Source organism: Gaeumannomyces tritici (assembly GCF_000145635.1).
Source record: "Gaeumannomyces tritici R3-111a-1 unplaced genomic scaffold supercont2.4, whole genome shotgun sequence".
NCBI classification, from domain to species: domain Eukaryota; kingdom Fungi; phylum Ascomycota; class Sordariomycetes; order Magnaporthales; family Magnaporthaceae; genus Gaeumannomyces; species Gaeumannomyces tritici.
This window is the reverse complement of record NW_008804548.1, coordinates 2,041,853-2,069,642: the sequence shown is the minus strand read 5'-3', so window position 1 is coordinate 2,069,642 and position 27,790 is coordinate 2,041,853. Positions and strand designations below refer to the sequence as shown.

General features: G+C 59.4%; 7 protein-coding genes across 7 annotated transcripts; 5 read left to right on the top strand and 2 right to left on the bottom strand.

Annotated features, from left to right (window-relative positions):
* The first annotated feature begins 558 nt into the window (after window positions 1-558).
* Window positions 559-3,923, top strand: GGTG_08134 (cell division control protein 42). Its single transcript, XM_009225971.1, has 4 exons — window positions 559-1,380; window positions 1,785-1,904; window positions 2,098-2,476; window positions 2,574-3,923. Exons 1-4 carry the CDS (start codon window positions 1,361-1,363, stop codon window positions 2,637-2,639), a joined length of 585 nt encoding a protein of 194 aa, XP_009224235.1. The 5' UTR covers window positions 559-1,360; the 3' UTR covers window positions 2,640-3,923.
* Window positions 3,924-4,274: 351 nt separating this feature from the next.
* Window positions 4,275-6,244, top strand: GGTG_08133 (agmatinase). Its single transcript, XM_009225970.1, has 4 exons — window positions 4,275-4,610; window positions 4,785-4,911; window positions 5,047-5,376; window positions 5,495-6,244. The coding sequence occupies exons 1-4, from the start codon at window positions 4,470-4,472 to the stop codon at window positions 6,118-6,120; spliced, it is 1,224 nt and encodes a 407-aa protein (XP_009224234.1). The 5' UTR covers window positions 4,275-4,469; the 3' UTR covers window positions 6,121-6,244.
* A 258-nt stretch (window positions 6,245-6,502) lies between these two features.
* On the top strand, window positions 6,503-8,707 carry GGTG_08132 (asparaginyl-tRNA synthetase). The gene has a single exon (XM_009225969.1). It carries the CDS (start codon window positions 6,735-6,737, stop codon window positions 8,493-8,495), a length of 1,761 nt encoding a protein of 586 aa, XP_009224233.1. The 5' UTR covers window positions 6,503-6,734; the 3' UTR covers window positions 8,496-8,707.
* Window positions 8,708-12,055: 3,348 nt separating this feature from the next.
* On the top strand, window positions 12,056-16,259 carry GGTG_08131 (differentiation regulator). The gene has a single exon (XM_009225968.1). It carries the CDS (start codon window positions 13,106-13,108, stop codon window positions 15,518-15,520), a length of 2,415 nt encoding a protein of 804 aa, XP_009224232.1. The 5' UTR covers window positions 12,056-13,105; the 3' UTR covers window positions 15,521-16,259.
* On the bottom strand, window positions 15,983-19,040 carry GGTG_08130 (hypothetical protein). The gene is made up of 4 exons (XM_009225967.1): window positions 18,306-19,040; window positions 17,900-18,201; window positions 16,197-17,774; window positions 15,983-16,081 (listed from the first exon to the last, which is right to left on the bottom strand). Coding segments are annotated over exons 1-3 (1,119 nt in total). The 5' UTR covers window positions 18,307-19,040; the 3' UTR covers window positions 15,983-16,081; window positions 16,197-16,958.
* Window positions 19,041-19,043: 3 nt separating this feature from the next.
* Window positions 19,044-22,172, bottom strand: GGTG_08129 (WD40 domain-containing protein). Its single transcript, XM_009225966.1, has 2 exons — window positions 20,717-22,172; window positions 19,044-20,593 (listed from the first exon to the last, which is right to left on the bottom strand). The coding sequence occupies exons 1-2, from the start codon at window positions 21,392-21,394 to the stop codon at window positions 19,934-19,936; spliced, it is 1,338 nt and encodes a 445-aa protein (XP_009224230.1). The 5' UTR covers window positions 21,395-22,172; the 3' UTR covers window positions 19,044-19,933.
* A 615-nt stretch (window positions 22,173-22,787) lies between these two features.
* GGTG_08128 (hypothetical protein) lies at window positions 22,788-25,835 on the top strand (the record flags this gene model as incomplete). The annotated part of the gene is made up of 2 exons (XM_009225965.1): window positions 22,788-24,093; window positions 24,383-25,835. 2 exons carry the CDS (start codon window positions 22,788-22,790, stop codon window positions 25,237-25,239), a joined length of 2,163 nt encoding a protein of 720 aa, XP_009224229.1. The 3' UTR covers window positions 25,240-25,835.
* Window positions 25,836-27,790: the final 1,955 nt, after the last annotated feature.

The following is a 27,790-nucleotide window of genomic DNA, read 5'->3' as shown; positions in this document are numbered from 1 at the left end:
AGATGGATACCCCGATGCTGTGCCGCCGGAGGAGGCATCTTTGTTGTTGGCGGTCGGCATCGGACGGTCGGGGCAAGATTAAGGAGGCTGAATAAAAAAAGAAGGAATTGGGAATGGCTAGTGTGAATTGCGTGAGGGTGACCTGTGCCTCGACCCAAGGCAGCACAGCGCGGCACATTGAGCATAGCACAGCACGAACAGCACGAACGGCACGAACAGCACAAACAGCTCAGCACCCGGCACCTACCTAACCACCAAATATCCACGCTACCAGCCAGGGGTTCCAGTGGCACGCCTAGAGTCACCTCGATTGGTACCTTCAGGGCGACTTCACCTCAACGAGACCCATTCCCCATTCCCCATTGCCCATTCTCAGCTGGCCGCTGCGTCGGCGGGTTCAATTGTTAGCACCAGAGGTGGCCCTGTGGGCCGCCGGCAGAAGTCGGCTGACGCCATTGCCCGCAGTGATTGGCTGGGCACGCGGCGGCGCGGCGGCATCAGCTCCAGGCGTGGTGGCCTGGTACCGCCCCCGTTAACAGCGCGCACACCCAGCTGGCAACGGCGGGCCCAGCGCCAGCTCTGCAGCACCAGACCAAGACCCAGACCCCAGGCCACCCACCGCCCTCACACCCCAGCTAAAAGCAGCCAAACGCAGCCAAACCAAACGCAGCCAAAAGGCCCGCCGCTGTAACGGTTGGCCGCCGCCGAACGAAGCCAGCAGCCCTCGCAACATTCTGATCGTCTCCGTGCCAGTGCCCTCCCACCCGCTCGTCACATTACAGGACTCCCTTCGCAGAAGCCAATCCTAACAAGGCTGAACCACATTTTCACCACCCCCTATTCACCCTATTCTGGTCCTAGCCTCTCCTGCTGCTGCCCTTGTCCGCATTTTTATTTTTCCTCGACCTTCTTGCCATTCCCATCCCCTTTCTCCCGCGCCTGTTCCTCCCAAGCGCCAGGCGTTGAGAGAAGCAGACCATAAACCGCAGGCCGTTGTTGGCTGTAAGCTCCGACAGGTTCACACTTGAGCACCGCTCCGTTGCGCACCTCTCCTTCCAGTTCCCTCCATCACTGCGACTCCCCAATCCACCCTCAACTCGCAAAGCCGAAACCCAAGACCCCAGTCCATCCTCCTTCTCGCTCAATCCCCCCGACAATAGGGAGAAAAAAATACCTACAACAAAACAACAACCCCTCGTAACCCATCCGGAACCACCAGCAACGCGACCTGGGAGGAGCAAGCTCCAGCGGTTCTCTCCTGCTGCACTTCTGCACGCCTCTCCACCGTCGACCCGCGGCATCCCCTCTTTGATTGCTGTTCCTGCCTGCGTGACGCGGCGTTCTCTCGCAAGCCTGAACAATGGTGGTCGCAACGATTAAGTAAGTTGCTCGCATACTCGTCTCCGTCCCCGTCGCCACCTGCTCGCTTCCTCGGCGGTGTATGCACTCATATCCGCTCGCCTGCCGGTCACCCAAAGAGACAAATACACAGCCCCAAGGCCTATCTACCGATTCTATTGTCACTGCCGTCGAGTCGACATCTACACTGAAAAACCCGAGCCGCCGAATGCCTGCGGAACAGCGACCCGCCCGCCTCTTCGGCACACCGACTTATCCTCTTCCCCCCTCTCCCGTCGGTCTTTCCTGCCGCCTGTCTTGGTGTTGCGGACCAGGCTCGATGCGGCCGGTTGATAGCCGCCGTCATGCACGCTGCTGTGGTTGCTTCTGCTAGCTCTTTGCCAAGTCCTGTCATTTGCTAACCTCCACCACGTCCTGCCGAACAGATGCGTTGTCGTCGGCGACGGTGCCGTTGGCAAGACCTGTCTCCTCATCAGCTACACCACCAACAAGTTCCCCTCGGAATACGTCCCAACAGTCTTCGACAACTATGCCGTCACCGTCATGTGAGTGATGTCCTCCCCGACCCGACACAAGGGGTTGCTGCGGGTCCCCAAACTCCTTGGCACTCACCTGCCCTCTGCCGCAACACGCCTACGCCGTCGCCGTGTCAAATCCTCTTAGCTGCGCAGCCTACCACGCCTCGATCCTTGATATTCCGCCGGCCGTCGTGCTAAGACCCCCATGTTCTACCTTTAGGATCGGTGACGAGCCATACACTCTGGGCCTATTCGATACCGCCGGACAAGAAGATTACGACCGACTGCGCCCGCTCTCGTACCCGCAAACCGACGTCTTCCTGGTCTGCTTCAGCGTGACCTCGCCCGCCTCGTTCGAGAACGTGAGGGAGAAGTGGTTCCCCGAGGTCCACCACCACTGCCCCGGCGTGCCCTGCCTCATCGTCGGCACCCAGGTTGATCTGAGGGACGACCCGAGCGTCAGGGAGAAGCTGAGCAAGCAGAAGATGCAGCCCGTCCGGAGGGAGGACGGCGAGCGCATGGCTAAAGATCTCGGCGCCGTGAAGTACGTTGAGTGCAGTGCGCTGACTCAGTACAAGCTTAAGGACGTATTTGACGAGGTAAGTCTCGCCCATATACGTTGACATTCATCAACGGCTCGTTTTTTGGCCCCTGATAAAGTTTGCTGGTATTGACAAGTCCAATCACCAAACGCAGGCCATCGTTGCGGCGCTTGAGCCGCCAGCGCCCAAGAGGAAATCCAAAAAGTGCCTCATCCTGTAACCGGGCCAGCACCTCGACCGTTCGCCTCGCTCCATATTCGAGACTGGCTTTTCAGAGCCCTCTTGGGTTGGGTTCGTTAGATGGGAGATACCGCGGCGAGGTAGCCGCCGTTGTCAGTCGGAGAATCGCCGTCTAGGGATGCACCTCTCCTTGTCTCCTTGGATATCTATCCCTTCACGTCGCAACTCGCGCCGTCAATGCCGTGGGGACTCTTGTTCTCTTCTTACTCGGCTGATCGGTTGGGATTTGCGGCCAATATGGAGCACAACACCGCCGCTGTTGGAGGCAACCATCTACCGAATAGGTACTTTACATACCCTGCGACAGCGGCAAACGGCAAGACCAGGAAGGACGGGATGGTTATCTGAACTTCCTGAACGTTAGATGGTCGTCCAGGCTGTAATGTTCCCTCGTCCTCGGACGGAAGGTTCCAGGGCCCGATTAGCCTACCGGTGTCAAACGCGCGTCCACCTCCTTGCCGTTTTTTTCTTCTCTCTTTGTGTGTGTGTTTCCTGTGTCCGCCTCAACCCCCAGCATCAAAGTACTAGCTGCATGCAAGTCAGCCCGGCTTTTTCTCATATCTATTTATTCCCCCTTCTCTTCTCGTTTTCGATTCTGCTCCATTGCCCTTGGCCCTAGCCCGCTGAATTTCCATTGCAACTTTCTGTTTCTCCTCTATTTCTTCTTGTTTGGGCGCGGAATATTGATAAACCCGGGCAGGAAACTTTGATAGGACAGTTCTGGCTATTTTGGAGTGCAATTGAACTTTCCAAGCTAGTACATAACATTTGGCATTGCACAGCATCCTTCAAAAGCCCCGCCCCTTAGCCCCCCAGCACACTCCACTCCTGCATCATGGCCGTGACGTTTGACGTTGCGGCTAAACAAGGCGAACCTGGACTATCGGATATATGTCCTCGAGAGGGAAGTAGACGCCGGTGAGGAGACGTCGAGGAGGCCTTGTCTTTGCCTCCTAAAATTAATGACGTTCGGTTTTTTTTTTTGGTTTTTTTTTGGTCTTGAACCCTGGCGACGGGGCCCAAACCTAAAACGCCTTGGTCAAAAGAACAAACGGCCTCCCTGTGTTGCCTCTGCTGCGCCACAGGAACTGGCCGTTGGGTTGGCGGTTTCCTTGGCGGCGAGTCGGGGCCGAGGCCTAGACGATGGTGCCTTGTGGCGTTCTGCGAGCTATCACAGCTCAGTTGCTGCTGGCCCGGGTATTAATACAAATAATCCTACCCGAATATCATCCAAGCCACCTTGATGTATGCACCGCTCTCGTATACCTTCTCTCTCCTGGGCTCACGAGCCGTGGTATACACTTAGAGCGCTCTTACCCCCCCTCCCGGAGTATGGCAGCACCCCCAGATGGACCCCACGCTGCGGGCGCGCCGCAGCAGCTCGCTGTTGGTGTGGACTTCCGACAACGGCGTCGCAGCCACGGGTAACCGACTACCGACTTTCTCGCACCGAATGCATAGGCGGGTACGAGTCGTCGCCTGCGTCCGTCCCCCCGCTCTTTATCTCAGTGTCCCCTCAAGTGAAGGGATCTTTTACGCAGGGAATCGCTGAGGATGACGGCACCGGTTTTTTCTCTCTCTGGTCGAATAGCGTTCCCGGATGGACTTGCCTGATACAGTCTCGTTTCCTCCCTGTCGTATGGAAAGCTGAATATATAATGCAATATGCCTTGCTGAGATTTACTCGCCCAACCCCTAGATTGTGCATTTTTCTCCTGGGTTGCATACGTGATACCACACCTTCAATATTACATCCTTTACCTGCCCGATTAACTTGTCTTGGCAGTCTCGTCGCCCGCAACCCATCGACATGAGGTCGTGTCTGTTCGTGTCGGCCGCGCTGGCGGTCTCGGCCGGCCTGGGCCTCGCCTGCGCCGGCGACAAGCACCACGACCAGGAAGAGTTCACGCAGGAGCAGCTCGACGAGCTGGAGAGGAAATGGGGCATGGAGGTAAGAATAAAGCAAGCTTCCGACTCCTGAACCGCTCGACTAGAGGGCTTTGGTGCAGATCAGCGAGGGAAGCAAACGAGGACATGGTAGAGGCAGTGATACGGCGGACAAGTTTCTCCCCTGATCACCAAAAGAGCCAGCGCCGGGTGTTGACAAGCTTGTTTCCCGACAAAGTGGCCCTTTGTAGGCATCGGGTCCTTTGCACATCTGAAGTACGTCAAGTGCCTCACGACGCCTAGCGAGCAGTTCGACATTGCCATTGTGGGAGCCCCGTTCGACACGGCCGTCAGTTATCGCCCTGGTACGTCCATAATGGATCTGTAGATGCCGGAAAAGAGAGTGTGTTGCTCTAACGCTTTGTTCCCAATCACCCCTCGTCGCCCTCACCTGGGTTAAAACGAGGAACAACAACCCAAAAAAAAACAAAAAAAACCAGGGGCTCGATTCGGTCCCAGGGCAATCAGGCAGGCGTCCAGCCGGCAGACGTCGTTCCGCGGCTTTAACCCGCGGGCCAACATCAATCCTTACCAGAACTGGGCCAAGATCATCGACTGCGGCGACATACCCGTCACGCCCATGGATAACGCCGTGGCGCTGCAGCAGATGACGGCCGCGTTCGGCGAGCTGGGCCGGCGCAGGCCCGTCTCGGCCCTGCAGCAGAAGCCCAAGCTCATCACCCTGGGCGGCGACCACTCGCTCGCCCTGGCGGCGCTCCGGGCGCTCAAGGAGGTCCACGGGAAGCCGGTTCGGGTTCTGCACTTTGACGGTGAGTCTTTTTTTTTCTCTCCCTCTCTCTCCTTTTCTCCTGGAACTCTGCATACTTTCCAGAACCAGAGCCCAGCTTCGCCGTTTCGCTAAGCCTAGAGGTGTATACACCCACACAGCGCACCTTGACACATGGCACCCGACAAAGTACCCCAACGCGTGGCCGTCGGACCAGGCCAGCTTCAACCACGGCTCCATGTTCTGGCTGGCGGGCAGCGAAGGGCTCATCGCCAACTCGTCGGCGGGGCCGTCGGTGCATGCGGGCCTGCGCACGCGGCTGAGCGGCAACGACCTGGCCGACTACGACGACGACACGGCGCAGAACTGGGTGCGCATCTCGGCCGACGACATCGACGACATCGGCGGCGCGCCCGGGGTGGCTCGCGAGATTGTGAGCCGCCTGGGCACCGAGGACCCCGTCTACCTGTCGGTCGACATCGACGTGCTGGACCCGGCCTTTGCGCCCGGCACGGGCACGCCCGAGCCGGGGGGCTGGACCACGCGCGAGCTGATCCGCATCCTGAGGGGCATCGAGGACCTCAACATAGTGGGCGCCGACGTCGTCGAGGTCTCGCCCGCGTACCAGGGCGCCGGCGAGGAGACGGCGCTGGCGGCCGCGCAGGTCGTGTACGAGATCATCTCGTCCATCGTCAAGAAGGGCATGGGCGGCATGGGTAAGGAGGGGGTCACGGTGGAGGCGAAGGCGGCGGCGAAGGCGGCGGCGGTGGTCAAGGATGAGCTGTGAGGGTTGGGTTTGGCATTTTGGCCTTCTATCGACCAAAGGATTTGGGTGACACGACTCTGCGGGCATGCATGTACTGTGTGAGGTATCAATCCTATAGAAGAACAAGATATGACACTATGGGCACTTTCAAGTTGCTTTTCCACCCCATCTTGTGACATGAACAGCACCCCTTCAAACTAGCCCCAGCCCTGCGCCAATGTTTGAAAAAGGCAACATGGCATCTGGTTTATCTCCAGTCGAGAAACAGCCATCACTGAGCGTCGTTTCGGGTGGACGGGGGCTCAACTCCCGGACGAGACAAAAGGGGCTGGAGAGTGACTCGAATTTGGGGGTGAGTCAATGGGTTGAATTCCCCCGCAGCGCAGCGATAGATAAGGCCAGACGCCGCCCAAGCGGAACCTCCAGCTATCAAATGCCCCTCCATAGGTACATAATTTCGGCCAAGCCCAGCTTGAACCACCCCTCCGCTCCCTTCCACGTCCAAACACCAGACCGCACCACATATTGCGTCCCAGGTTCGAGGTAGTGCCGGCCGCTGCAGACAAACCCCTCCCGTCTTCCTGCCCTCCACGCCTTCTCTCAATTGGCACTCAAAACAGCCACAACCCCCCGCCATGGCTGCCCTCCAGGAGCTCGCCGACCGGACAAAGTCGGACGACAAGACGTACGTCGACACGGACGTGGGCGTCGACGGCGACGCCGCCGACGGTTCCGAGTCCAAGCCCTACAAGAGCCTCGGCTATGCCTTCATTCAGAACCACGGCCAGACGGCCAAGACGTACCTAACGCGCGCCTCGACGACGGGCGCGCTGGGCCCCGACGAGGAGCCCTCGGTCCGGCTGATGTGGAAGGAGCCGGCCAAAAGCGCGGCCAAGAAGGCCCAGTCCATGCTGGACGCGCACAAGAAGAAGCTGCAGAAGCAGGAGCAGCTGGCGGCGGCCGAGGAGGAGACGCGCCAGAAGCGCCTCAAGAACCTCGAGGAGGCAAAGTCCATCGTCATAAAGGAGGACCCCGCCCTGCCCCCCGCGGCGCGCGTCGAGCTGTGGCAGAAGGACCTCGAGCTGGGTGAGGGCGAGGCCAAGGGCCCCCGGGTCAAGGTGTTTGGCCGCATCCACCACCTGCGCGCGCAGAAGCACGCCACCTTTGTGACGCTCAAGAGCGGCGCCGACTACCTGCAGTGCATCATGTCAGGCGACCTCACAAAGACGTACGAGGCGCTGCTCTTCGCCCAGGGCACCGCGCTCTTCGTCTACGGCGAGCTGCGCAAGGTGCTCGACGGCAAGTCGGCCCCCGACGGCCGCGAGCTGCAGGTGGACTACTTTGAGGTCACGGGCCGCGCGCCCGGCGACGCCGAGGCCCTGGCCAACAAGGTCTCGTGGTCGCAGGACATCTGGGAGTCGGACATGCTGGACAACAGGCACCTCGTGCTGCGCGGCGACACCACCACGTCGGTGCTCACCATCCGGGAGGCGGTCGAGCTCGCCTTCATCAAGACGTACGAGAGCATGAGGATCAAGAAGGTCTCGCCGCCCGCCATGGTGCAGACCCAAGTCGAGGGCGGCTCGACGCTGTTCCAGTTTGACTACTACGGCGAGCCGGCCTACCTCACGCAGTCGTCGCAGCTGTACCTGGAGACGGCGCTCCCCTCGCTCGGCAACGTGTACTGCATCGAGAAGTCGTTCCGGGCCGAGAAGAGCCTCACGCGCCGCCACCTGTCCGAGTACACGCACGTCGAGGCCGAGCTGGACGGCATCGTGTTCGAGGACCTGTTGAGCCACATCGAGGAGGTAATCTGCCGCGTCGTCGACGGCGTGCTGGAGAACCCCGAGGCGGCCAAGCACATCAAGGCGCTCAACCCCGAGTTCGTCAAGCCCTCGCGCCCCTTCATGCGCATGAGGTACTCGGACGCCATCGACTGGCTCAACGCGCAGGACCCCCCGATCCTCAACGAGGAGGGCCACCCGCACGCGTTTGGCGACGACATCGCCGAGGCCGCTGAGCGCAGGATGACCGACATTATCAACCGGCCCATCCTCCTGACGCACTTCCCGGTCGAGATCAAGGCCTTTTACATGAAGAAGGACCCGAGCGACCTGCGGGTGACGGAGAGCGTGGACGTGCTAATGCCGGGCGTGGGCGAGATCGTGGGCGGCTCCATGAGGATGGAGGGCCACGACGACCTCCTGGCGGCCTTCAAGAGGGAGGCCATCGACCCGGCCCCGTACTACTGGTACCTGGATCAGAGGAAGTACGGCACGTCGCCGCACGGCGGCTACGGCCTTGGGCTCGAGCGGTTCCTGGCGTGGATGGCGAAGCAACACACGGTGCGCACGTGCTGCCTGTATCCCCGCTTCATGAACCGCTGCAAGCCCTGAGAAGGGAGCGGTCTCTCTTTTTCGTGATGCATGGGTTGGGAAGGTGGAGGACTACTTTTCCCCGTTATTTTGCTCATTTTTCTTCCATTTCTTTCTTCTGTCTGTCCCTTTTTATCCTTTGAGCGGGCGTGGATAGACCGGGGAAACGAATCAGAGATGGGGCCATGCTCTGCTTTCTTGGCCGGGATAGAAGTAAAGAAGAGAAAAAAAAGCCTGAATCAGTATCTGGTGCTTCTTTTTTTATTCCGTGAAGAAACAGCACGACGTTGTGCGGCGCGGCGCTTGTGGACCGCCTATGCGCCTCGTCGGGACGCGCGGGAGACTGGCAGAGATGCACGGCATGTCGTAGGCGCCTACCTGGCCAGAGCTGACTGACGGTTGCTGCAGCTCGGGTGTGGGTTGCACAGCAAACGGTTGGGGAACCTTGGGTGAATGCGTATCGCGCGCGGCAAAGAACAAAGTGGTTCTGGTTTTTTTCTTCTTCGTTTGTTTGTTTGCCTGCGGCTCTACAGGAAGTGCATATGCATGTCCCACCGGGTGTCCGGTGGGAAGCGCGGCGGCAAGAGGACGAGAGTCATGAAAGTGGGCAAGTTGGGTTTGGTGTTTTCAGGCTCTTGCTTTTTTTTTTTTTTCTCTCCCTGCCTACCCGGGGAAACCAAGATCGAGGCGTGTCGGCGGCGCTAAAATCGGACATGCACGAGGGAGGGACAAGCCGGTCGGTCGAGCAAGATCTGAGCCGGGCCCCTCGAGCCGACACACCACAACCTATCTGATCGCGGGAGACATGGCAGATTGTGTGGGGAGGGAGGGAGGGAGACCAGCGCGGCACCACCCCTGGCTGGCTCCTGGGAAAGGGGTGGTGTGTGGGTCGCTTTCTGATGGGGAGTCTGGTCTACGGGGAACGAAGACTGGAGCGGAAAGTCTTGCCTGGCCTTGCCTCGCTCGGGGTTGGGTGCTCCGTTTTTGGAGAAATGTAACACCATCGAGAAGAAAAAGGACGAATGTGCTTCCCGAAAACGGCGCACCAAGAGACCCCTGCCTGCGTGGTGTGGTTGTGTGTGTGTGTGTGTGTGTGTGTGTGCGTGCCCCTGTGGTATCTATCCAGTGTGGGTGCGCATGGGAAGAGCAATGACTTGGGGGCCAACTGGGTGTACGCACACAAGGAGAGGGTAAAAGAGCGGCATAAAAGTGACTGACAATTTGAAATGGGCACGCGCCTTCGATTGGGGGGAAAACAGCCCGCCCCTTTTCCTCCTCCCCGCCGACGTCCCCGCTCGGCTGGTGTTGCACACCGCATTTCGATGGGAGGGCGGGCGTCCAAGGGCCGGGATTAAAGAATGGAAAATCGATATTGATGCTGAATGACCAAGGATGCAGGGGGAAAAAAGAACAGACGACGGAGGGAATCAGCCAGCTGAGACGCAAGGCATGGAAACCCGTAATGTTCACTGGTACGTGGGACGAATATCTTCAATAGTCGGTCTGTGCTTCCCACCAAAGGGCAACCATTGCCGCAGCTTCTTCGCGTGGCGAGTGTGTGTGTGTGTGGTGCCGCAGCACTTGTCCGGCATGGATGGTGGAGCAAAGGGGAGAGAAATCGAGTGTTGGACGCCCGCCGCGGCGCCCGACCTGGCGACTCTAGTAATTGATGGAATAAACACGTTTCATCAACATCCCTGGGACCTCCGCCAGCCTAGTGATGGCGATGACGGCGAACCCGGGCCAGGCCGGCTTCTCCCAGTCGACCGAATGCGAAGAAACGGAGAGGACGGGATGGCAAAGCTATGCGTGTGTGTTGTGTGCGTGTTGTGTGTGCGTGCGTGCCCTGCCCTGCCCTGCGTGCCAGAGGAGGGATCGGCCAGATTCAGCATGGACCCTTACCCTGCCCGTCATTCTGGAAGACTGGCAACCCAGCAGGCAGGCATGCGCGGGGGTCGCGATGATGATGGGCCACGGACCCCGGCTGGGGACAGGAACCAGCGCGCGGGATAATGAAGGGGAACGATAATAACAAACAAGAAAAAAAAGGGGGTGGGCTTAAACGACTGACGGGAAAAGACGCCGAGAGCACGGGCTGGCTGTGCGGGTGTTGGGCTTTGCGCTGCATGTAATTTGGTGGACGAGACTATCGAGATCTGGCTTTCGCAGCCCTGGAGTTCAGTCAGCTGCCGCTTTTTTGCTCGCCTGCTACAAGGTAGCCAAGGTAGCAGATGGCACCCCGTATAAACCGGGAGGAAAAGCGTGTTGGAAATGAGCCCTATAATGACACTGCGTAAGCAAATCTGGTTTTCGGTGGTGGGCAAGACAAAAAGGACACACACCTAGGGCCGTCAGTCAAGGGTCTCGTCCAATCAATCAGACTACTGGGTTGACGGCGTGTCGTACCTTGCATGCTAGCAGCCAGGACGTCCTTTTTTTTCTTTTTTTTTTCTGTCCAAGCCAACGGGTTTGGAGTCGGGTCTGGAACTTGGGTCGGCTCCCCCGTGGCAGATCGGCACACACAAGCTCTTGGTATTAGAGCCGACCCGACACACCAACACGTGCGCGTATTTGATTTCGTGATTTCATTTGATTTGATTGCGGAGACGACAAGAGACGAGAACATACAGCACCAAGTCTCTCAGCTCCAGCTCCAGCTCCAATTCCCAGCCTGAATATAAAAAAAAAAAAACCAGACGAGCATCCAGCGTCCCGGTGGTTCGCGTCGCTGTTGATCCATGCCCGTGTTCGTGGTCAGATCAATTGGCCCATTTTTTGCGGACTCCATCCATGCGATGTGCTGAGAAGGGAAGGCGGGCGGATCCTTGATGGGAACAGGGTCGCAGGGTGCCCTGGGCCCAGATGGGGAAGGGGAACAGGCCTAGATGGCGAATGGCAGCCGACCTACCCGCTGTCGGCTAGGCCTAGTCGGGCTCACCTCATGCGTGCCATCGCTTCGCGGCTGGAGATGGAATTGCAGCTCACGTCCGGATCCGGAACCATTTTCCTTTTTTATCAATTTTTTCTTTTTTCTTTTCTCGTCCCAGGCCAGCCAGCGTGGCCCAGCACAGCGCCACATAGCCAATTCCGCACAGTACCAGACCGCTTCGACTTGTCCGCGAAGCTTGAATCGACGGATTGACGCACGTCGACGAGCTCGCTCGAGTTGCCCGTACCTTGGGTAGACCACTGCCCATGTGCCTAGTATGCAGGAATGTAGGGCTCGCTGTCAGCTAGATCAATCGAATAGCACAGTCAAACCGGCGGTCGGCCAGTCGTGCGCAAAACGAAATAGAGAAGACAAAAAAAAAAACAGGCAGGTGCGCCAAGGTGTGCCTGCCTGCCCTGCTTGGTCATTCACAGACAGTGCGGCCCGCTCTCTCCCCTCCACCTCTGTCTCTTCCCACCACCTACCAGACCTGACCTGCTGTGCGCCCGCGCGCGGTGGGCAGCGCGAGGATGGATCCCTGGTTCCTCATTAAACTTAGCGCAGTTAATTCAACATCGTCCCTTAGCACCCCGGTCCACCCGTCCCCTTACAACGACTCCTCCCTCGGGCTGTTCAGCCAGGGCTGCACCTCATTTTTTTTTTCCCCTTCCCAAGTCGACTGCTCGCTGTCCTTCTTTTTGTCCCCTTTTTAACCCCCTCCTCCTCCTCCCCCCGTCCTCTTTCGGCCCCTTCTTTGTCGTGTCTTCCTTTGGATCCGACACTGCTTCGACTTCGTTTTTCTTCTTCTTCGCCTTCTGCTTCTTTTTCTTCTTTCGATATCGCTCGCTAGCCATCCTTTTGGCCCGTCCCTTTCTCTTCTTGGTGGACCACCCCGTTCCGTCGAGATCCCTGTGCCCGCCCGTCGGAGCCGACGCGACAGCAGCCAGGAGAAAGACCCCGACATTGCGCGTCTTCGGCCGTTGCCTCTCGGTGCCAACACGACCGCCCGCGCATCCCCGTCCTTTGTTATTACTTGTTGCCGGTGACCCTCTCGTTATAACATATATACGTCTTCTAATAACCCTTGGAAGCTGTGTCACCCAGCCCGCGGCCCCGGAGCATTCCTCGCGCCCCGCGACCCTGTTGCACGTCAAACTGCGACCTGCGCATCACGGACCGACCGCCCTTTTCGACAAAAAGGGGACTTCCAACCGCCAACCGTCGTGTCCGCGTTTTCAACGGCCTCCACCGGCTCCAGCCCCAACGGTCGACCGATTTGACACCGCCTATCCTTGGTGCGCAAGCCACATTGGCGTTCAAGCAAGCCTCCGGCACTTGGAGACTTATAACTTTGTCGAGTGGGCCAATTCCTACATACTAACTGCCTTGCTAAAAAGCAAGGCATCTTCCGCCGTATTTTTTTTTTTATCATTTTTTATTTTCTTCCCCGAAGCCCTTGTCGACCACCCGGCAGATCCCAGACCGCTGCAGCAGGAATTCTTGTACCTGCGCTACCGTCTTTTGCCACCGAAGAGCCTCGTCAGCTCTCGAAATACACAGCTTGCGTATTGCATAGCTTGCTGGAGTCTCGTGACCCCAGCATCCCCCTTCCGTGCCTAGCAACAGGCACGCTCAACCGCTCAAAACGGCGATCCTCTCTCCCGTCGGTAGGGACACCCACGTCCCTCCCCATCTGCTCGGCATGCAGGACATCCAGGCCCCCGGCCCGGGTGTTGGTCCCGTTGGCCGCTTCCCCGGCCATGTTTCGAAGCCCTCTAATAGCGACACGGGCTTCTCCCACGGCGCCTTTACCTCCAACATCTCGGGCTTTGGCGACAGACACCCGCGCCGCGGCAACATTCCCAACATCAACACCCAGCCCATGGGCCAGCAGCCCGCCCCGGTTGCCCCGAACAACAACCTCGACATGGGCACTCCCGGCACTGGGCTGGACATGTCCTTCACTCCCCTGCTGCCCTCGCAGCTGCTCCTCGGCAGCCCCTTCCAGCCTGGTACCCCGGCTGCTTTTGCCAACCAGCAGCAGTACCAGAACATGGGATACCAGCAGGGACAGCCCCAGGGTGTCAATGGCCATCAGCAGGCACACCAGCAGCAGCAGCACCACCACCACCACCAGTCGCAGAACGGAATCTCTAGCCCCATCCAGGCCCTGTCCCCTCAGGCCTACCAGGCCATGGTCTCGCCCTCGGCCTACGGTGCCCCGCAGTTCTACTCGCCCCAGTCCCCCTCGGGCGGCTTCGGTAGCATGAGCGGCTCGGTGCAGCTGCAGCCCACCTCCCCCGTCTCGGGCGTTGTCAGCGGCACCAGCCGGACCGTCTACCTCGGCAACATTCCCCAGGACACGAGCGCCGAGGAGATTCTTGGCCACGTCCGTAGCGGGCAGATTGAGTCGGTCCGCCTGCTGCCCGACAAGAACTGCGCCTTCATCTCCTTCCTTGACGCCAGCTCGGCCACGCACTTCCACTCTGATGCCATCTTGAAAAAGCTCTGCATCAAGGGCCAGGACATCAAGGTCGGCTGGGGCAAGCCCTCGCAGGTGCCCACCTCTGTTGCTCTTGCCGTGCAGCAGTCCGGCGCGTCGCGCAATGTGTACCTGGGCAACCTGCCCGAGGACATCGCTGAGGAGGAGCTCCGTGAGGACCTGGGCAAGTTTGGCGCCATCGACACCATCAAGATTGTGCGCGAGAAGAGCATCGCCTTTGTGCACTTCCTGTCCATCGCCAACGCCATCAAGGCCGTCTCCCAGCTTCCTCAGGAGGCCAAGTGGCAGGCCCCTCGCCGTGTCTACTACGGCAAGGACCGCTGCGCCTACGTGTCCAAGACGCAGCAGCAGAATGCCGCCCAGTACCTCGGCATCTCGCCTTCGTACGCCCACATGCTGACGGGCGCCGACCGCGACCTCATCTCGAGCGCTCTGGCCCAGCAGTCTGTCGCCGCCGCCGCCGTCGCAACCACGGCTGGTGGCCTCAACAACCTGGGCAACCGCACCATCTACCTCGGTAACATTCACCCAGAGACTACCATCGAGGAGATTTGCAACGTGGTCAGGGGCGGTCTTCTGCATCACATCCGCTACATCCCTGACAAGCACATCTGCTTCGTCACTTTTATCGACCCGACCGCGGCCGCCTCCTTCTATGCCCTCAGCAACCTTCAGGGCTTGATGATCCACAACCGCCGCCTTAAGATCGGTTGGGGCAAGCACTCGGGCGCCCTGCCGCCTGCCATCGCCCTGGCTGTCAGCGGTGGCGCTTCGCGTAACGTCTACATTGGCAACCTCGACGAGACGTGGACCGAGGAGAGGCTGCGCCAGGACTTTTCCGAGTACGGCGAAATCGAGCTGGTCAATACGCTTCGTGAGAAGAGTTGCGCCTTTGTCAACTTTACCAACATCGCCAACGCCATCAAGGCCATCGAGGCGGTGCGTAGCAAGGACGAGTACAAGAAATTCAAGGTCAACTTTGGCAAGGACCGTTGTGGCAACCCCCCGCGTCAGCTGCAGCAATCGCAGATCACCTCGCCGCGCTCCGAGGGTCTCCCGTCGCCGCCTCCCAACGGCACTAGCCAGAATGGCAACTCGCCTACCCTGACCAGCCCACCTGCCTCGGCTCCCCCGGCCCTCTTCAACGCCACCAGCAACCCCCTGACGCTGTACCTGAGCCACGTGTCCCAGCAGGCCCAACACCAGCAGCACCAGCAGCAGCAGGTGCTCATCAACCAGCAAGCCGCCCTCTTCGGCACCGCATCCTCGTCGCCCAACGACCTGTCCCTCGAGGTTCCTCACCCTGCCTCGGCTGGTCACCCGCCATCCAACGGTTTTGCCGGTAGCGGTCCCGCTTCTGCCAGCTCGACCGGCCCGACGACCATTGGCGGTCTCCTGGCACCTAACCGCGGTCAGCACAACCGTGCTGTCAGCCTTCCTGTCCTGGCGCCCGGGTTCGAGAACGGTGGCTCCGGCTCCAGCGGCCCTCAAGGAGTCCACGGTGGTGGCGAGCGGAGAGGTCACCAGTACCAGGCCAGCTTCAACGGCGGCTTCGGCGGCCTAGCCCTTCAGGGTGGTCTGAACGGCTGGGTTGAGGAGGAGGTCCCCAACTGAAGCGACCTACGCGTGCTATTGCAACACCATTTATGAAACTTTGCTTCGACCTTGTTGTCTTGTTTTTTTTGCATATCCGTCAAGCATCTTCATCATATTGAATCATCTTATTACCACCATCATTACGAGGGCGACGCTGTGTGGACGAGGTTGAAAGGGTGTTGGGTTTTCGATTTCGAATTTGTTGTTTGTTCCACGGTGCATGGTTTGCTTCAACCATCATCATCACTATCCCGGGGGGTGTTGAACATGGCCCTGCCCGCAGATATTCTGCCGCGTTGCCAGCTGCCCCCTGTTTTCATCTCTAATCATTCGTATTTCATGTATCATCTTTTTTATATGGGTTTGCCCAACCCCGTTCTTCCTCCCACCTAGCTCAGGCCCAGACGGCCTTGACGAGGCGTCCTTCTACGGACGCCTCGCGCCCTTTGCTGCCCTACCCTAGGGGCAATAGAAATGGGTCTCGAATCGACGAACCTCATGCAGTGGAGGCTCAGCGTGGGTTGGTGGGAGGACGGACACCGGTAATGAGGCTGTCGCAACGCGCAGCCATTCCTCGGTCTAACGGGGGTTGACAACAGTGTCATGCTTTATTATGCATGGTCGTCTCGAGTCGAATGTGCTCCTTTGGATATGATAGTGGACGTGTCGAAGAATGCGAATAAAAAAATCTCACATCATCTTGGGCTGTTTTGTGCGTGAGACACTCTTGTAATATCCTAGTCGCTGACGCCATGTCATACGAATGAAACTTTGCTGTGGGTGTGTTGAGGATCAGACTGGTAGACCACTCCCAAAGACAACGAGCAACGGCGAGGGCGATAAGAGGCAACAAGAAGACAAAACAAGGTACACAACCTCACCACGGAAACGTCCGGATTAGTGAATACTTGGTATATTAGTCGTCTTGGACATGAAGTTGACGATCAACCTCATCTCTCAAACAGGTAAACGAGTGAACAGAACCGGATTTTGGGCGAAAAGAGAGATGGGCATCGATCCTTCTCCCACCCGTCGCTACACCAATACCCCCCTTCCTCGGGCTGGCCATTGAGAATAACTGAAGCCCGTCAAAGATGCGGGTCCCCCTGATGAGATTTACGGATATCCGAGAGAGGGACGTGTGTGTGTGTGATAAGCGAAGACCAAGTATCAAGTATTAGACGGGGAGATAAGTATAAGACGGTAATGACAGGACGTGTCGGGTCAGATGTTGGGTTCGGACACGACAGCTGGTGGGCTTGAACGAGAGAGCGTGTCGGAGCCGTGCGACGTTGTGGGTAGGGACACCAAAGAGAAGGGAGAACAAGGAAATCGAGATGATATAAGAGTGCTGGTTCATGTTGTCGCGCTTCTGTTTCCAGAAGCGCGGTCGTGGACGGAGCATCAAGCAGGGGCCGTCAGGAGACCTGGTGTCAGCATAGTCGACACCCTCTCCTTACTTGCCATTGCTCTTCCCCGCGATGCTGCCGTCCGCGACGACGGGCCGGGAGCTATCCTCCGACCCGCCCTTTTTGGCCCCGCGGCGGCGGGGGCGACGCCCTGTATTGTTGTTGTTGCTGTTGTTGTTGCCGCTCCCCTCGCCGCCCTGGCCGTCGCCGGGCTGCGGGGGCCGAAAGACCTCCTGCATCTCGTTGGCGATGCGGACGTCGACCTGGCGGGACCGGACCGACTTGCCGTTGAGGCTCTCGATGGCGGCCTCGGCCCACTCCGGGGTCGTGAAGGTGGCGAAGGCGTGGCACTTGCGGCCGCGCGCCGGGTCGGCGGGTATGTGCTTCACGCGCAGCAGGCCCTTTTCCGACCCGGCCCAGCGCTCGACGAGCTGGAGCACCTCGGCGTAGGTGGACTTGTCGTGCAGGTGGCGGATGATGATGCGCCGCCGCACTAGGTTCGTCACCATGTCGCCGCCGCCCTGCTGCTGGGGCTGGGGCTGGGCCTGCTGTTGCTGCGTGAACTGCTGTTGCTGCTGCTGGTCATGCTGCTGGGGCTGGGGAGTGGCGAAGTAGCCACCGCCACCGTAGACGGCGCCGTATCCACCGTCGTCCGCGTAAAAGTAGCCGACGGCGCCTTGATCATCAGTGTATCCGTAAGTCAAGTTTTGGCCCGTTACGAGCTGGCCGTTGCTGTCGTAGTACTGCCCATATTGGGTCTGATCGTTGGTGTAGATGTGGTTGGACGGATCCTGACCCGAGCTATAGGAATTGAACGCCGAACGGCCTGCATCTTCTCCAATGAGCTCCTTGAGTGGGCCAGCCTGTCGTTAGAGGTTAGCTTTTTCTCTGGCGCATGGTAACAAGGGACATGTGTTCTTCCTTGTGAAATGCTTTTTTTATTTATTTCTCTACCCAAGTGGCGGAGATATAATGTGACGAGACTCACATGGCCAGGGCCGGACGGAAAAGGGGAAGAGACGGGCGCAGCAACAGGAAGATTGCGGCCCCTTGGCTCGAAAGTCGGGCTGCAAGGGCGGGAGAGTAGCGGCGACCCGGGCGTGGGTGGCAACACCGGGTCGGCGGGACCCCAGAGGTCGGTTACATGAGTGGAGGTCACAGAGCCATGGGCGTCGGGCTCGGCGTAGACGCCTGCAGCAGCATCCTGCTCACCTGCAGGCTGGACCTGCAAGTCAGAGCCAGGCCCGCTGCCGCGGAGGTGCCTGTCACACAGCCTTGCTGCCGCATGCACTGCCAAGGAAAAGGCCCGTATGGTCAGTCAACTGCCTGCTGACGGGGCGAGGACTGGAAAAGAAGAGGAAAGAAAAAAGACAGGGGGAGCTTAACCGACTTACTATTGAGCACCTATTGGCTGAGCCTGGGACAAGGGGAGGGCTGGTCAGCGAACCCAAGATTTTCTCCTTGAAGAGAGCACGACAGGGCAGATCCGGGCCAGCGGTCTAGGTATCTATCTCACGTCAGTATCACGCACACCCACAGGCTGCCGGCACTCTTGACAGATTTCTCAAGTAGTGGACGGGAGCTGTGAAACGCCGTGGGACGGCAAACTGGACCCGTCTTTCCGTCCTCTGTCGGCGATGGTGCGGGCGCGAGGCTCCCTTGGGCAGCACACGATCTGCCTCGAAGACGTACAGGGGAATCCGGTAAGAAGGACTTGGCAAATATGCCGCCTTTTGGGGGCGATGAGTGGTCTAGATTCAACGCGGAGCCGTGGGTAGGTGACACGGGCCGGAACGAAGCTGATAGGAGTGACGGTGTAGAAAGGGGATATGTCGGCCTTGGAGCTTGCAAACTGCCCTGGATCCCGGGTACCGGGAAGTTGGTATATAAGCCCAAGCATTGTTCTCGCGAAGGGGCCTCACTTGCCCGTGTATCGGTATTCCATGACCTTCTTGCCATTCCATCTCGGCGGACTCGGGCGTTCCATGTTTGTCTCCTTCATGCAGGAGAGCAAACAAGCAGCTCACTCTTGACCTTCAATCGGATGCGAGCCCACCTCCACTTAGCCTAGAGGCCCAGGCGCAAGGAGGAGAACGATTATTCGGTTCCTCTCATTCACCCCCCACCCCCCACCCCCCCCCTGGCCCTCGTGGAAAGAATCGTTGTGAAGTCATGACCCAGGAGGCATTCGATACGGCATTTTCTGAGACTAGTCATGGCCACGTATGGGCTCGCAGGTTCTGCTTGAGTGCGGCTCTCCTACATCGTCAGCAGTGCCGACGGCATCCCACCGGTGGACGCACGGCACAGCGACAGTGAAAAATTGGTTCGGTCTTGGCACAAACATGGTTGGGCAGTGTTGTGTTGCCCATCCCACGAGAGCTGTGCGTTTCTGCTTTTTTTTTTTTCTTCTCTGCACTCTTTTTCGTCTCCTTCATTTTCATCGTCATTCCCTGTTCTTTTAAGGTGTTCAACAGGGTTGCATCCGATGGGTTGGTGATAATGCCCATTCTTGCAGGCGCTATATGCATGTTCAGGGGCCAGGGTGTCGTGTAGAACCGCACACACCCCAGCAAGCCTTGCAGGCTTACGCAATGATAGCGTGCCGCGAGCCTTGGTGGCACAGAGTCTCGATGGATTGAAAGCAAGGATGACAAAGTGGCAGGAATTGCACGCATCGTTCGAGCCGCAGCCAGAGCTCCATTCCAGTGATGGAATGGCAGCGGGCATTGGATCAGCATCTTCCCGACCCCCACCACCACCTATTACGGTATGCCGTTCGTCACATCGCTCCAGAGCCTTTCAGGCAAAGAGAGTCACTCTTCCCAATACTTTGACCTGCAGCGGTGATTGCAGGTGGCTGCAGATGCTCGGAACCGCGAGCCGGTGGGTGAGTGGACGGCTGATCCTCTCATCGAGGTGTTATTCTCGCTTATTGCCTGCGACCCCCCCTTCTTCTCCCTGACAGTCAGGCCGTAGTTGCCTCGTTGGACTATTATAGTCTTGAGCTTCTTGGCCTGGATCATTTGTTCCGCCTAAAATGGAATGTATCGTCGAGCGGTTCATCGTCAGACTCGTCGCCACCGAATGGTGCCGAAAAGAGATCGAGCGTCGACTCGTCGCGGCTGTCGGAATCTTCTTTCCACGGTGGCGATTTATTGTCATCGCTGCCCAGGGAAGCCAAGATGTAGCTGCTCGTATCTGTAAAGAAGAGAGTAGGCACCTCGGTGTCTTTAATGTCCAACCAGGAGCAGTGGCAGGAGGCGGCCGACTTGGCCAGTGCGCCTCCACGTAGGAAATCGACGGTTCTCGGGCTTGGGGAGACAGTGTCCCAGACAAAGGCCAGGCTGGAGTGCTGGTCGCCTTCGCACCGAATCAAGAGGGTGCTGGGAATACTGGGATGCCAAGATATGGTCGTGACATTGGCGTGGAAAAGCAAGGCGGAACGAAGCACGGCCTTCCGCGTATCCCATATCCATACGGTAGCAGGCCAGTCGCCAAGGACCGATGCCATGAACGTCGAGGTGGTGTCGAAGGCCATGTGGGAGGGTCCAGTCCTCAACTCGGCATTCTCACTGGCCGGCCGGCCGGCGGGAAGAAGTGCCTGGTGTTTGCTTTTTACGAAATCGACAGGGATGGGGCGCTCCCCGACCGGAGACGTGGCTAGATTCTGCTGGTAGAGCTGCGCAGACAGACCGCCCTGTTAATACATGAGCTAGACAGACGCAAGGGCTGGGGGGTTATCCAGGTGGATGGTGCCGCTGGACTGCAGCGGGATGGTGACACAAAAAGAAAAGAACCCCACCTCTAGGTCCTCGGTTGGGGCGATGGCTGCAGGATGGTTCAGTCTAACCGCCTCGACAATGGTGGCCATGTCCAGCAGATACACGGTGCGGCTGAAGTCCGCCAGAGCCATCCGGCTCGAGTCCGCGGCAAACTGCAGCAGCTTGACCCCGGCACCGAGCGACAGATAGTCGCGGGTGGCTGCATCCAGCCCGGCCTGGGGCCCACTCCAGCACTTGAAAAGCTGGCCGTCCGGAGTGTAGAAGAGCACCTTGTGGCCGTGGGCGGGGCCCTCCCACACCACCAGCCACCGGCCGTCCGGGCTCCATGACAGGCCACTAGCATCGACGGTCTCGGCGTTCCACGACCGCTGCATATCACGCATTCGTGGGTGGTGGACGCTAACCAGGTCCCTGGCGCTGGTGCGAGTCAGCACCGCCAAGTGATGGGTGCGCGGCCGGAACGAGAAGGTCCTGGCCGCGGTGGATGCGCCGTAGAACTTGGGGTTGGCGATCTCGACCGTTCTCGACACGGCCAGGTCGAAGACGGACAGTTTCAGGCCCAGGGACGAGGTCATGCACACCTCAGCATCCGAGGCGCCAAAGTCGACAAAGCCCAGCTTCAGCCCAGGGGCAAGGGGGTTGCGGACGACGGCGTGAAACGCGGCGTCCAGAGCGGAGAATACATGGAGCTGGTCCATCGAGGCGACAAGGAGGCGGCGTGATGACGGGGACCACCTGAAGGCCACAAACGGCGGCGACAGGTCCCGGGGCAGCTCAATGACGTTTGCCAGCTGAAGGGACCTCACCCGGCGGATGCCGATGGCAGAGGGGGAGGTCAGGGTGGCCACTAGCTCTCCATCGGGGCTGGGGAGGCAGTGGCTCGAGGCTGTGACGGAAAGGGTGAGCAAGGGCTATGCAGGCCAAGGATGCATCACACTCCCATTTTCAGAGCGAGTGTTTGTGAGTGGTGGTCGTACCGCCAAAGCTGCGCGAGAAGCGAGTCTCGGCAGGCATTGTCGGGAGAGCAAATAACCTGCTTGTTGAAGATGTAGGCAGCCGGTGGCGCCTCGGAGGCCGGTCGAGGACGGTGGAAGGCGGACCGAGATGGGAAAGGCCCAGGCTCCTGGTTATGTAGAGCTGGGGCGCTGCTGAGGCGCTGGCTGGGTGCTTGGCTCCTTGGGTGCGCACCTAGCCGACACCAGTTACCGGGTTATGGCTGGTGCAGAGCTGGCGACTTGCAGTGAGGAGTGAGGTCACTGATGCATGGAGCCTGGCTCAACCCGACTTGAAGAGGCTTGCTTGGTGGGTCTTTGTTTGTTGTGCCGTTGCCTGATTCGGTTTAGGCCCCCCTCGACGGCACAATTGGCGTCGAAAATCGAGGATTGGACGAGACAAAGAGGGCAAGATTAGACCAGTCGCCGTTCCTCGCGCCTGCCAATCGAGCATTGCACATGACTACCAACAGAGATCTCTGCCTGTAGCTCAGCTCAACCTGGAAAATGGAACCTAGGCGCTGTGTGTGGATACTGTGTAGCACCAGCTATCAGACTGACGCATCCTCACCAGCATCTTTACCCCACATCAAGCGCCTTTTTGACAGTACGAATTGACCATCGAAAAATGCATGTCGGAGATGGGATTTGGCCTTCGCCACCCCGGGATATGTACCTAGACATTGGACAAAAGCCACCCTGCAGAAACTAGACAGGCCTCGAGGGCGCTGACTCATTGGCCGGGACCTCCAACTTTGCTCTCGTACTTGGACTCTTATCACCGGACCTCAGTCTCAGCTCAGGGCACCGGACTTTCGCACCTGGAGCTTTGAAATCCATCTTTGAGCCACCGAGTCTTATCGAGAATGGGGCCTCAGTCGCTTGCTGAGTAACAGCGCAGCTCCCTGTTCTTTTCTCTAAAGGCTCAAGGGGCGGGCCCAGCAGCAGCGTGCGCCTGGAACGGGACGAGGAGAAATATCGAATCCCAAATAAGCTCTGTGCCTCCTCCTGAGCCATGTGGCCCAACGCTGTGTCACATGGCCGGCGACTCGGCATCCGAAATGCCCGGGTGCCACGGCCTTGTGGCGTCTCTGGCATCATGGGTGCTGCGCCCTTGGCGAGGAGAGCAGTTGCGACGTCGAGCGGCATAGGCCAGAATCCGCACTTCCCCGGTCCGGGGACCGACGACGGAGCCGGCCCGCCGGCCATGCCATCCCACACCAGGCGGGACGGCCTCAAGGGCGCCAGGCCCTTCTCAGACTTCCTGACCGACACCTTTAGCCGGCAGCACGACTACCTGCGCATCTCGCTGACGGAGCGGTGCAACCTGCGCTGCGTCTACTGCATGCCCGAGGAGGGCGTGCCCCTCTCGCCGGACCGCGAGCTGCTCACCACACCCGAGGTGCTGCTGCTGTCATCCGTCTTCGTGTCGCAGGGCGTGACCAAGATCCGGCTCACAGGTGGCGAGCCCACGGTGCGGCGCGACATCGTGCCGCTGATGCGGCAGATGGGCGACCTGCGCCGCCACGGCCTGCACGAGCTGTGCCTGACCACCAACGGCATCGCGCTGCACCGCAAGCTCGAGGCCATGGTCGAGGCCGGCCTGACGGGCGTCAACCTCAGCCTCGACACGCTCGACCCGTGGCAGTACCAGGTCATGACGCGGCGTAACGGTTTCGAAGCCGTGCGCCGGAGCATCGACCGCATCCTCGAGCTTAACCGCGCCGGCGCCGGCATCCGCCTCAAGATCAACTGCGTCGTCATGCGCGGGCTCAACGACGCCGAGATCGTCGACTTTGTCGACCTGACGCGCGACGCCGACCTCGAGGTGCGCTTCATCGAGTACATGCCCTTTGACGGCAACCGCTGGAGCGAGCGCAAGATGCTCGGCTACCGCGAGATGCTCGACCGCATCCGCGAGGCCCACCCGGGACTGCACCGCGTCGCCGGCCACAAGAATGACACGTCAAAGACGTTCCAGGTGCCCGGCTTCCGCGGCCGCGTCGGCTTCATCACGAGCATGACGCAGAACTTTTGCGGCTCTTGCAACCGCCTGCGCATCACCAGCGACGGGAACCTCAAGGTCTGCCTGTTCGGCGAGGCCGAGGTGTCGCTGCGGGACATGCTGAGGAAGACCAACGCCGGGGAGCCCATTGACGAGGCCGCCCTGGAGAGGATGCAGCTGGCTGCCGCGACCCAGATCCAGGAGGCACAGCGGCAGCAACAGCAGCAGCTACAGGCGACGGACACGGCCCCCGATACCACCGCACCCCAACTACCCATCACCGTGCCAAACTCGCAGGAGCTCCTGGATCTTATCGGCATGGCCGTGAAGCGCAAGAAGGCCAAGCACGCTGGCATTGGCGAGCTGGAACACATGAAGAATAGGCCCATGATCCTGATAGGTGGGTGAACCCCTCCTGTTTCCTGTTTCCTCTTCTTATATAGTCTACTTCCCAATCCTGGGGGCCGAGAAAAGGGTGAGGGCTGGGAAATAAGGCCAGTATCTTGGACTGGCATATAGGTCCATCTATCTTTCTGTGTCATGAGTATTGTTGCATATGGGTCGGCGTTTGAGTAGGCAGTTGAGGCTACCAGCAGGACATCGGGGCGTCCAGCGAAGGCCATGCTCTGGGTACATATTCTTGGCGTTTCTGGGCTTTAGGGAAAATCTACGACCAATTAAATGGACAGCAATGGCTAAGCATCTTGCTCCTGGCACGCTAGATACCAACAACTTGGAGCAACGGCACGACAATCCAATGCGGCCGTCTCCGAGGACAGTAATAGGCCGCACTGCCGTCTCATCACGAACTCGTGTCGTACCGTGGCACCTCCTGTCCCCCTCGGACGCAGCCACCGGCAATTTCCACGCGCGGCTATTCTCCACATACGGCCGCCGGCTGAAGCAGCAGAAAGGCAAGGACGGCGGCGTCAACGATGCGGACTCGATCGCAACCAACAAGCCAAGCCACCACGACGACAGCAGCAGCAGCAGCAGCAGCAGCAGCAGCCAACTCAAACTCACGCACATCTCGGCGTCGGGGGCGGCGCACATGGTGTCCATCTCGTCCAAGGCGGCCACGTCGCGCGTGGCCACGGCCGCTTGCACCGTCGTCTTCAGCTCCCCGACGGCGGTGCGGCTGATGCGGCAGAACCGGATGGGCAAGGGCGACGTGCTGGCCGTGGCGCGCGTGGCGGGCATCATGGCGGCCAAGCGCACGCCGGACCTGATCCCGCTGTGCCACCCGGTGGCCGTCTCGCACGTGGCCGTCGAGCTCGACGCGGACTCGGGCCAGGAAGAAGAAGAAGAAGAAGAAGACTGCCGCCGGGTCGAGGTGCGCGCCACGGTCGAGTGCGACGGCAAGACGGGCGTCGAGATGGAGGCGCTCACGGCGGCGGCGGCGGCGGCGCTGACCGTCTACGACATGTGCAAGGCCGTCGACAAGGGGATGCGCGTCGAGGGCCTGCGCGTCGTGCTCAAGGACGGCGGCAGGAGTGGGAGGTGGGTCGAGGGCGTGCCGGCGGGCGGCGGCAAGGACGGGGCGTGAGCGGGGCGAGGCGAGGCGGGCAGCAGAAGCGGGTTGCCCAGGTATTGTTTGCATATACTGTACTAAGGCGCCCGGATCGGGGCAATGAGCGAGATGGAGATGTGGGCTCCGTGGGTGGGCTTGTACTGTAGCCCTGGAGGAGACGCAGGAAGATGACGGAGGAGGAGGAGGGGGTGAGGGGCAAGGCGGGCTCGCTTCGTTTGGAGATGCGCGAGTTCACGCAATATCTTGGGGAGCTATTACGTACCTACGTGCCTACCTAGGTACCGAGGCGGCCTTGTCCATACACAGCCGCCTTGGCTCTGTTCGTTGCGTTTGGTGGAGGGAAAAAGACAGAGCCTGGACCATCCCATCCCCCGTTGCCTCACCGAGACCCGAGGGGCTGGAGGGGCTGGAGGGGCTCCCAGGGCCGGGCCCCATCGACGCCATCTCTCGAGATGGACCCCTGGACCCTTGGATGGGAGTAGCCATTAGCTAACAGCAAAGCTCCGAGCGGCCATGCCGTGCATAGCTGGGCTCCACTGGCGCTGGCTCGCATGTGCTTTTTTTTTTTTTTCTGTCTCTCCTTCTCCAGCGCTAAATAATTGATGGAGCCATCAAAAGGCCCCACGGCTTTGGCCGAACCCAACTTTCAATCAAATCTCGGCGACTAGTGGGAATCGTATATTGTTTGATCTGCGCGATGTGGCAGGAATACATGTCATCGTTGCGGGCGTAATATCTAGCCGACCTTCCCGATCCGTTGGCCGGCGCCGAGGAAGGACAGCCAGACACGACGGGCCAAACGTCGTCGAGAGAACCAAGGCACTTGACGCTCTCCACAGTCTGCCTGCTTGCCTGCCTGCCTGCCTGCCTGCAATGGTGGCGATCCCCCAGCCCCGGCTTGCCGTTCTGGTCTGTTCTGGGACTTGCTGCCCCGCTACTACACACTACCACCCGCTTGCTAGTGCGGCATTTGAGTGGCTTGCCACTTGCTGCTGCTGCTGCTGCTGCTGCCCCTCAACGCCCCCGTTCGACATGCGCCTAAATGTTCTTCCCTCCTTTTTGGGGGGGAGAAGTGGTGCTTTTGCTTTGCCTGCCGCGAATGCCCCGTACGTGGCCATTGCTTGTTGGGTAGGCGCCGGCTTGGAGGGGGAGGGGCGGTTTGGGGCGGATGGGGGAATGGGCTTGGCTTGCAATGCGAAAGCGGTAGACGGGTCGACGAAGCTGGTAGCCCGGCTACGGGCAGAAGGAGATGGCGTCGAATGCACAAACCGCACAAACACAGAGAGAAAAGAAAAAGGCATGAATTTGATGATTCTTAGTGTGTGTGCGGCGGGCAGACACTGCCGACTGCGTGAATTGGAGCCCCATTGCCCAAGCTGTCACGTCCAAGGTGTATCTCATTCATACTTCCCATGCCCGTGCACTCTCCTATTTCTTCCATATCCTCCTATGCATTTCTTTCTGGATACCGTAGCCGGCATTCAACCAACCGTGCCAACCTATCACGCTATGTTGTGCAGCGACAAGGGCGCGGGCGATTCGTCAACGGCATCTCCCATGGGCTGTAACCCACATGCTCCCATTGGCCCACACTTGTCTACGGCTTTGGGGCAAAAGGAGCATCTCCGGTCTGGCTGGGCCATTGAGGGGAGGGATGGAGGGGTTACTTGCAGGGCGATCGAACGCGGCCACAGATCTACGGTGGTGCTAGGGGGGTTTGGAACGTTAATTATAGCACTCTCCGTCTTCGCCCGACTAATTTCTACCCGTATTGTCACTTGCGCGTCTCTCCCTCCATCCCCGTATCCCCCCAGACCCTTCTTACTCTACCACATATAGCCGCAATGTCACCTTTCCAGCGAACGCCCATGGATGGGCGGGCTTTCCAACACGCCGGGTTTGGTCATTTTGGAAGCTGCGGCCCGTGCTTTCTTTCCCTGCGTGGCAAACCGACCAGTGTGTCCGTCCGTGCAAACCATGTCGAGTTGCGTTGCGCTAGCGTTGGCAAGTGTTGGCAATTTTTGGCCAATGAAGGGGTGCAGAGATAAGACGGGCAGGGCCAATGAGGAAACAGGTTATAGATGCCCAATTGGATATTCCCAGGCCCGGCAACGGGCGGGAGGCGAGTTTCGGGGGGTCCAACGGAGCAAGATGGACGACTTATTGCCGTGCCAGTCGAATCGAGCAAGTCCATCCAGCCCCCCGACCTGCCCGACAAAGGACGTCAACTGCCTTGCCTTGCCTTAGCTCTAGGGAACCAAGACGCTAGCACGTGAGGTGCGAGCATAGGTGGATGCGAGGCGAGGTGGCCAGTTGCTTTTTTTTTTTTCTCCAGCAAACGTCAGACCCGCCGGCGCCTCTTCAGACGGGAAGTGAGTTCAAGAGCCGACCTTCCTCCTGGGCTCCAATGGGCGCTCCTGTTGACGCCCAACGTGGCGCTGCTGCGCTCCGGAAAAAAGAAAAGGTCCCTTGCAAGAAAACATCCGCCCCCCTCACCGAGCGCATGCGCTGCAAGATCGCCAGGGCGGGTCTCTTTCGTGGAGCGCGGTGCGCCGGGGTGGGGGTC

Coding starts and splice junctions, on each gene's coding strand:
- GGTG_08133 (XM_009225970.1), top strand. CDS start 4,470: ATGAGGTCGTGTCTGTTCGTGTCGGCCGCGCTGGCGGTCTCGGCCGGC. Junction 4,912..5,046: donor GGCCGTCAGTTATCGCCCTG/GTACGTCCATAA, acceptor AAAAAAAACCAG/GGGCTCGATTCGGTCCCAGG. Junction 5,377..5,494: donor TCGGGTTCTGCACTTTGACG/GTGAGTCTTTTT, acceptor ACACCCACACAG/CGCACCTTGACACATGGCAC.
- GGTG_08131 (XM_009225968.1), top strand. CDS start 13,106: ATGCAGGACATCCAGGCCCCCGGCCCGGGTGTTGGTCCCGTTGGCCGC.
- GGTG_08134 (XM_009225971.1), top strand. CDS start 1,361: ATGGTGGTCGCAACGATTAA. Junction 1,905..2,097: donor AACTATGCCGTCACCGTCAT/GTGAGTGATGTC, acceptor TTCTACCTTTAG/GATCGGTGACGAGCCATACA. Junction 2,477..2,573: donor TTAAGGACGTATTTGACGAG/GTAAGTCTCGCC, acceptor CACCAAACGCAG/GCCATCGTTGCGGCGCTTGA.
- GGTG_08130 (XM_009225967.1), bottom strand. Junction 17,775..17,899: donor TTCCGTCCGGCCCTGGCCAT/GTGAGTCTCGTC, acceptor CTCTAACGACAG/GCTGGCCCACTCAAGGAGCT.
- GGTG_08129 (XM_009225966.1), bottom strand. CDS start 21,394: ATGGACCAGCTCCATGTATTCTCCGCTCTGGACGCCGCGTTTCACGCC. Junction 20,594..20,716: donor CCCCAACCGAGGACCTAGAG/GTGGGGTTCTTT, acceptor CTGTCTGCGCAG/CTCTACCAGCAGAATCTAGC.
- GGTG_08132 (XM_009225969.1), top strand. CDS start 6,735: ATGGCTGCCCTCCAGGAGCTCGCCGACCGGACAAAGTCGGACGACAAG.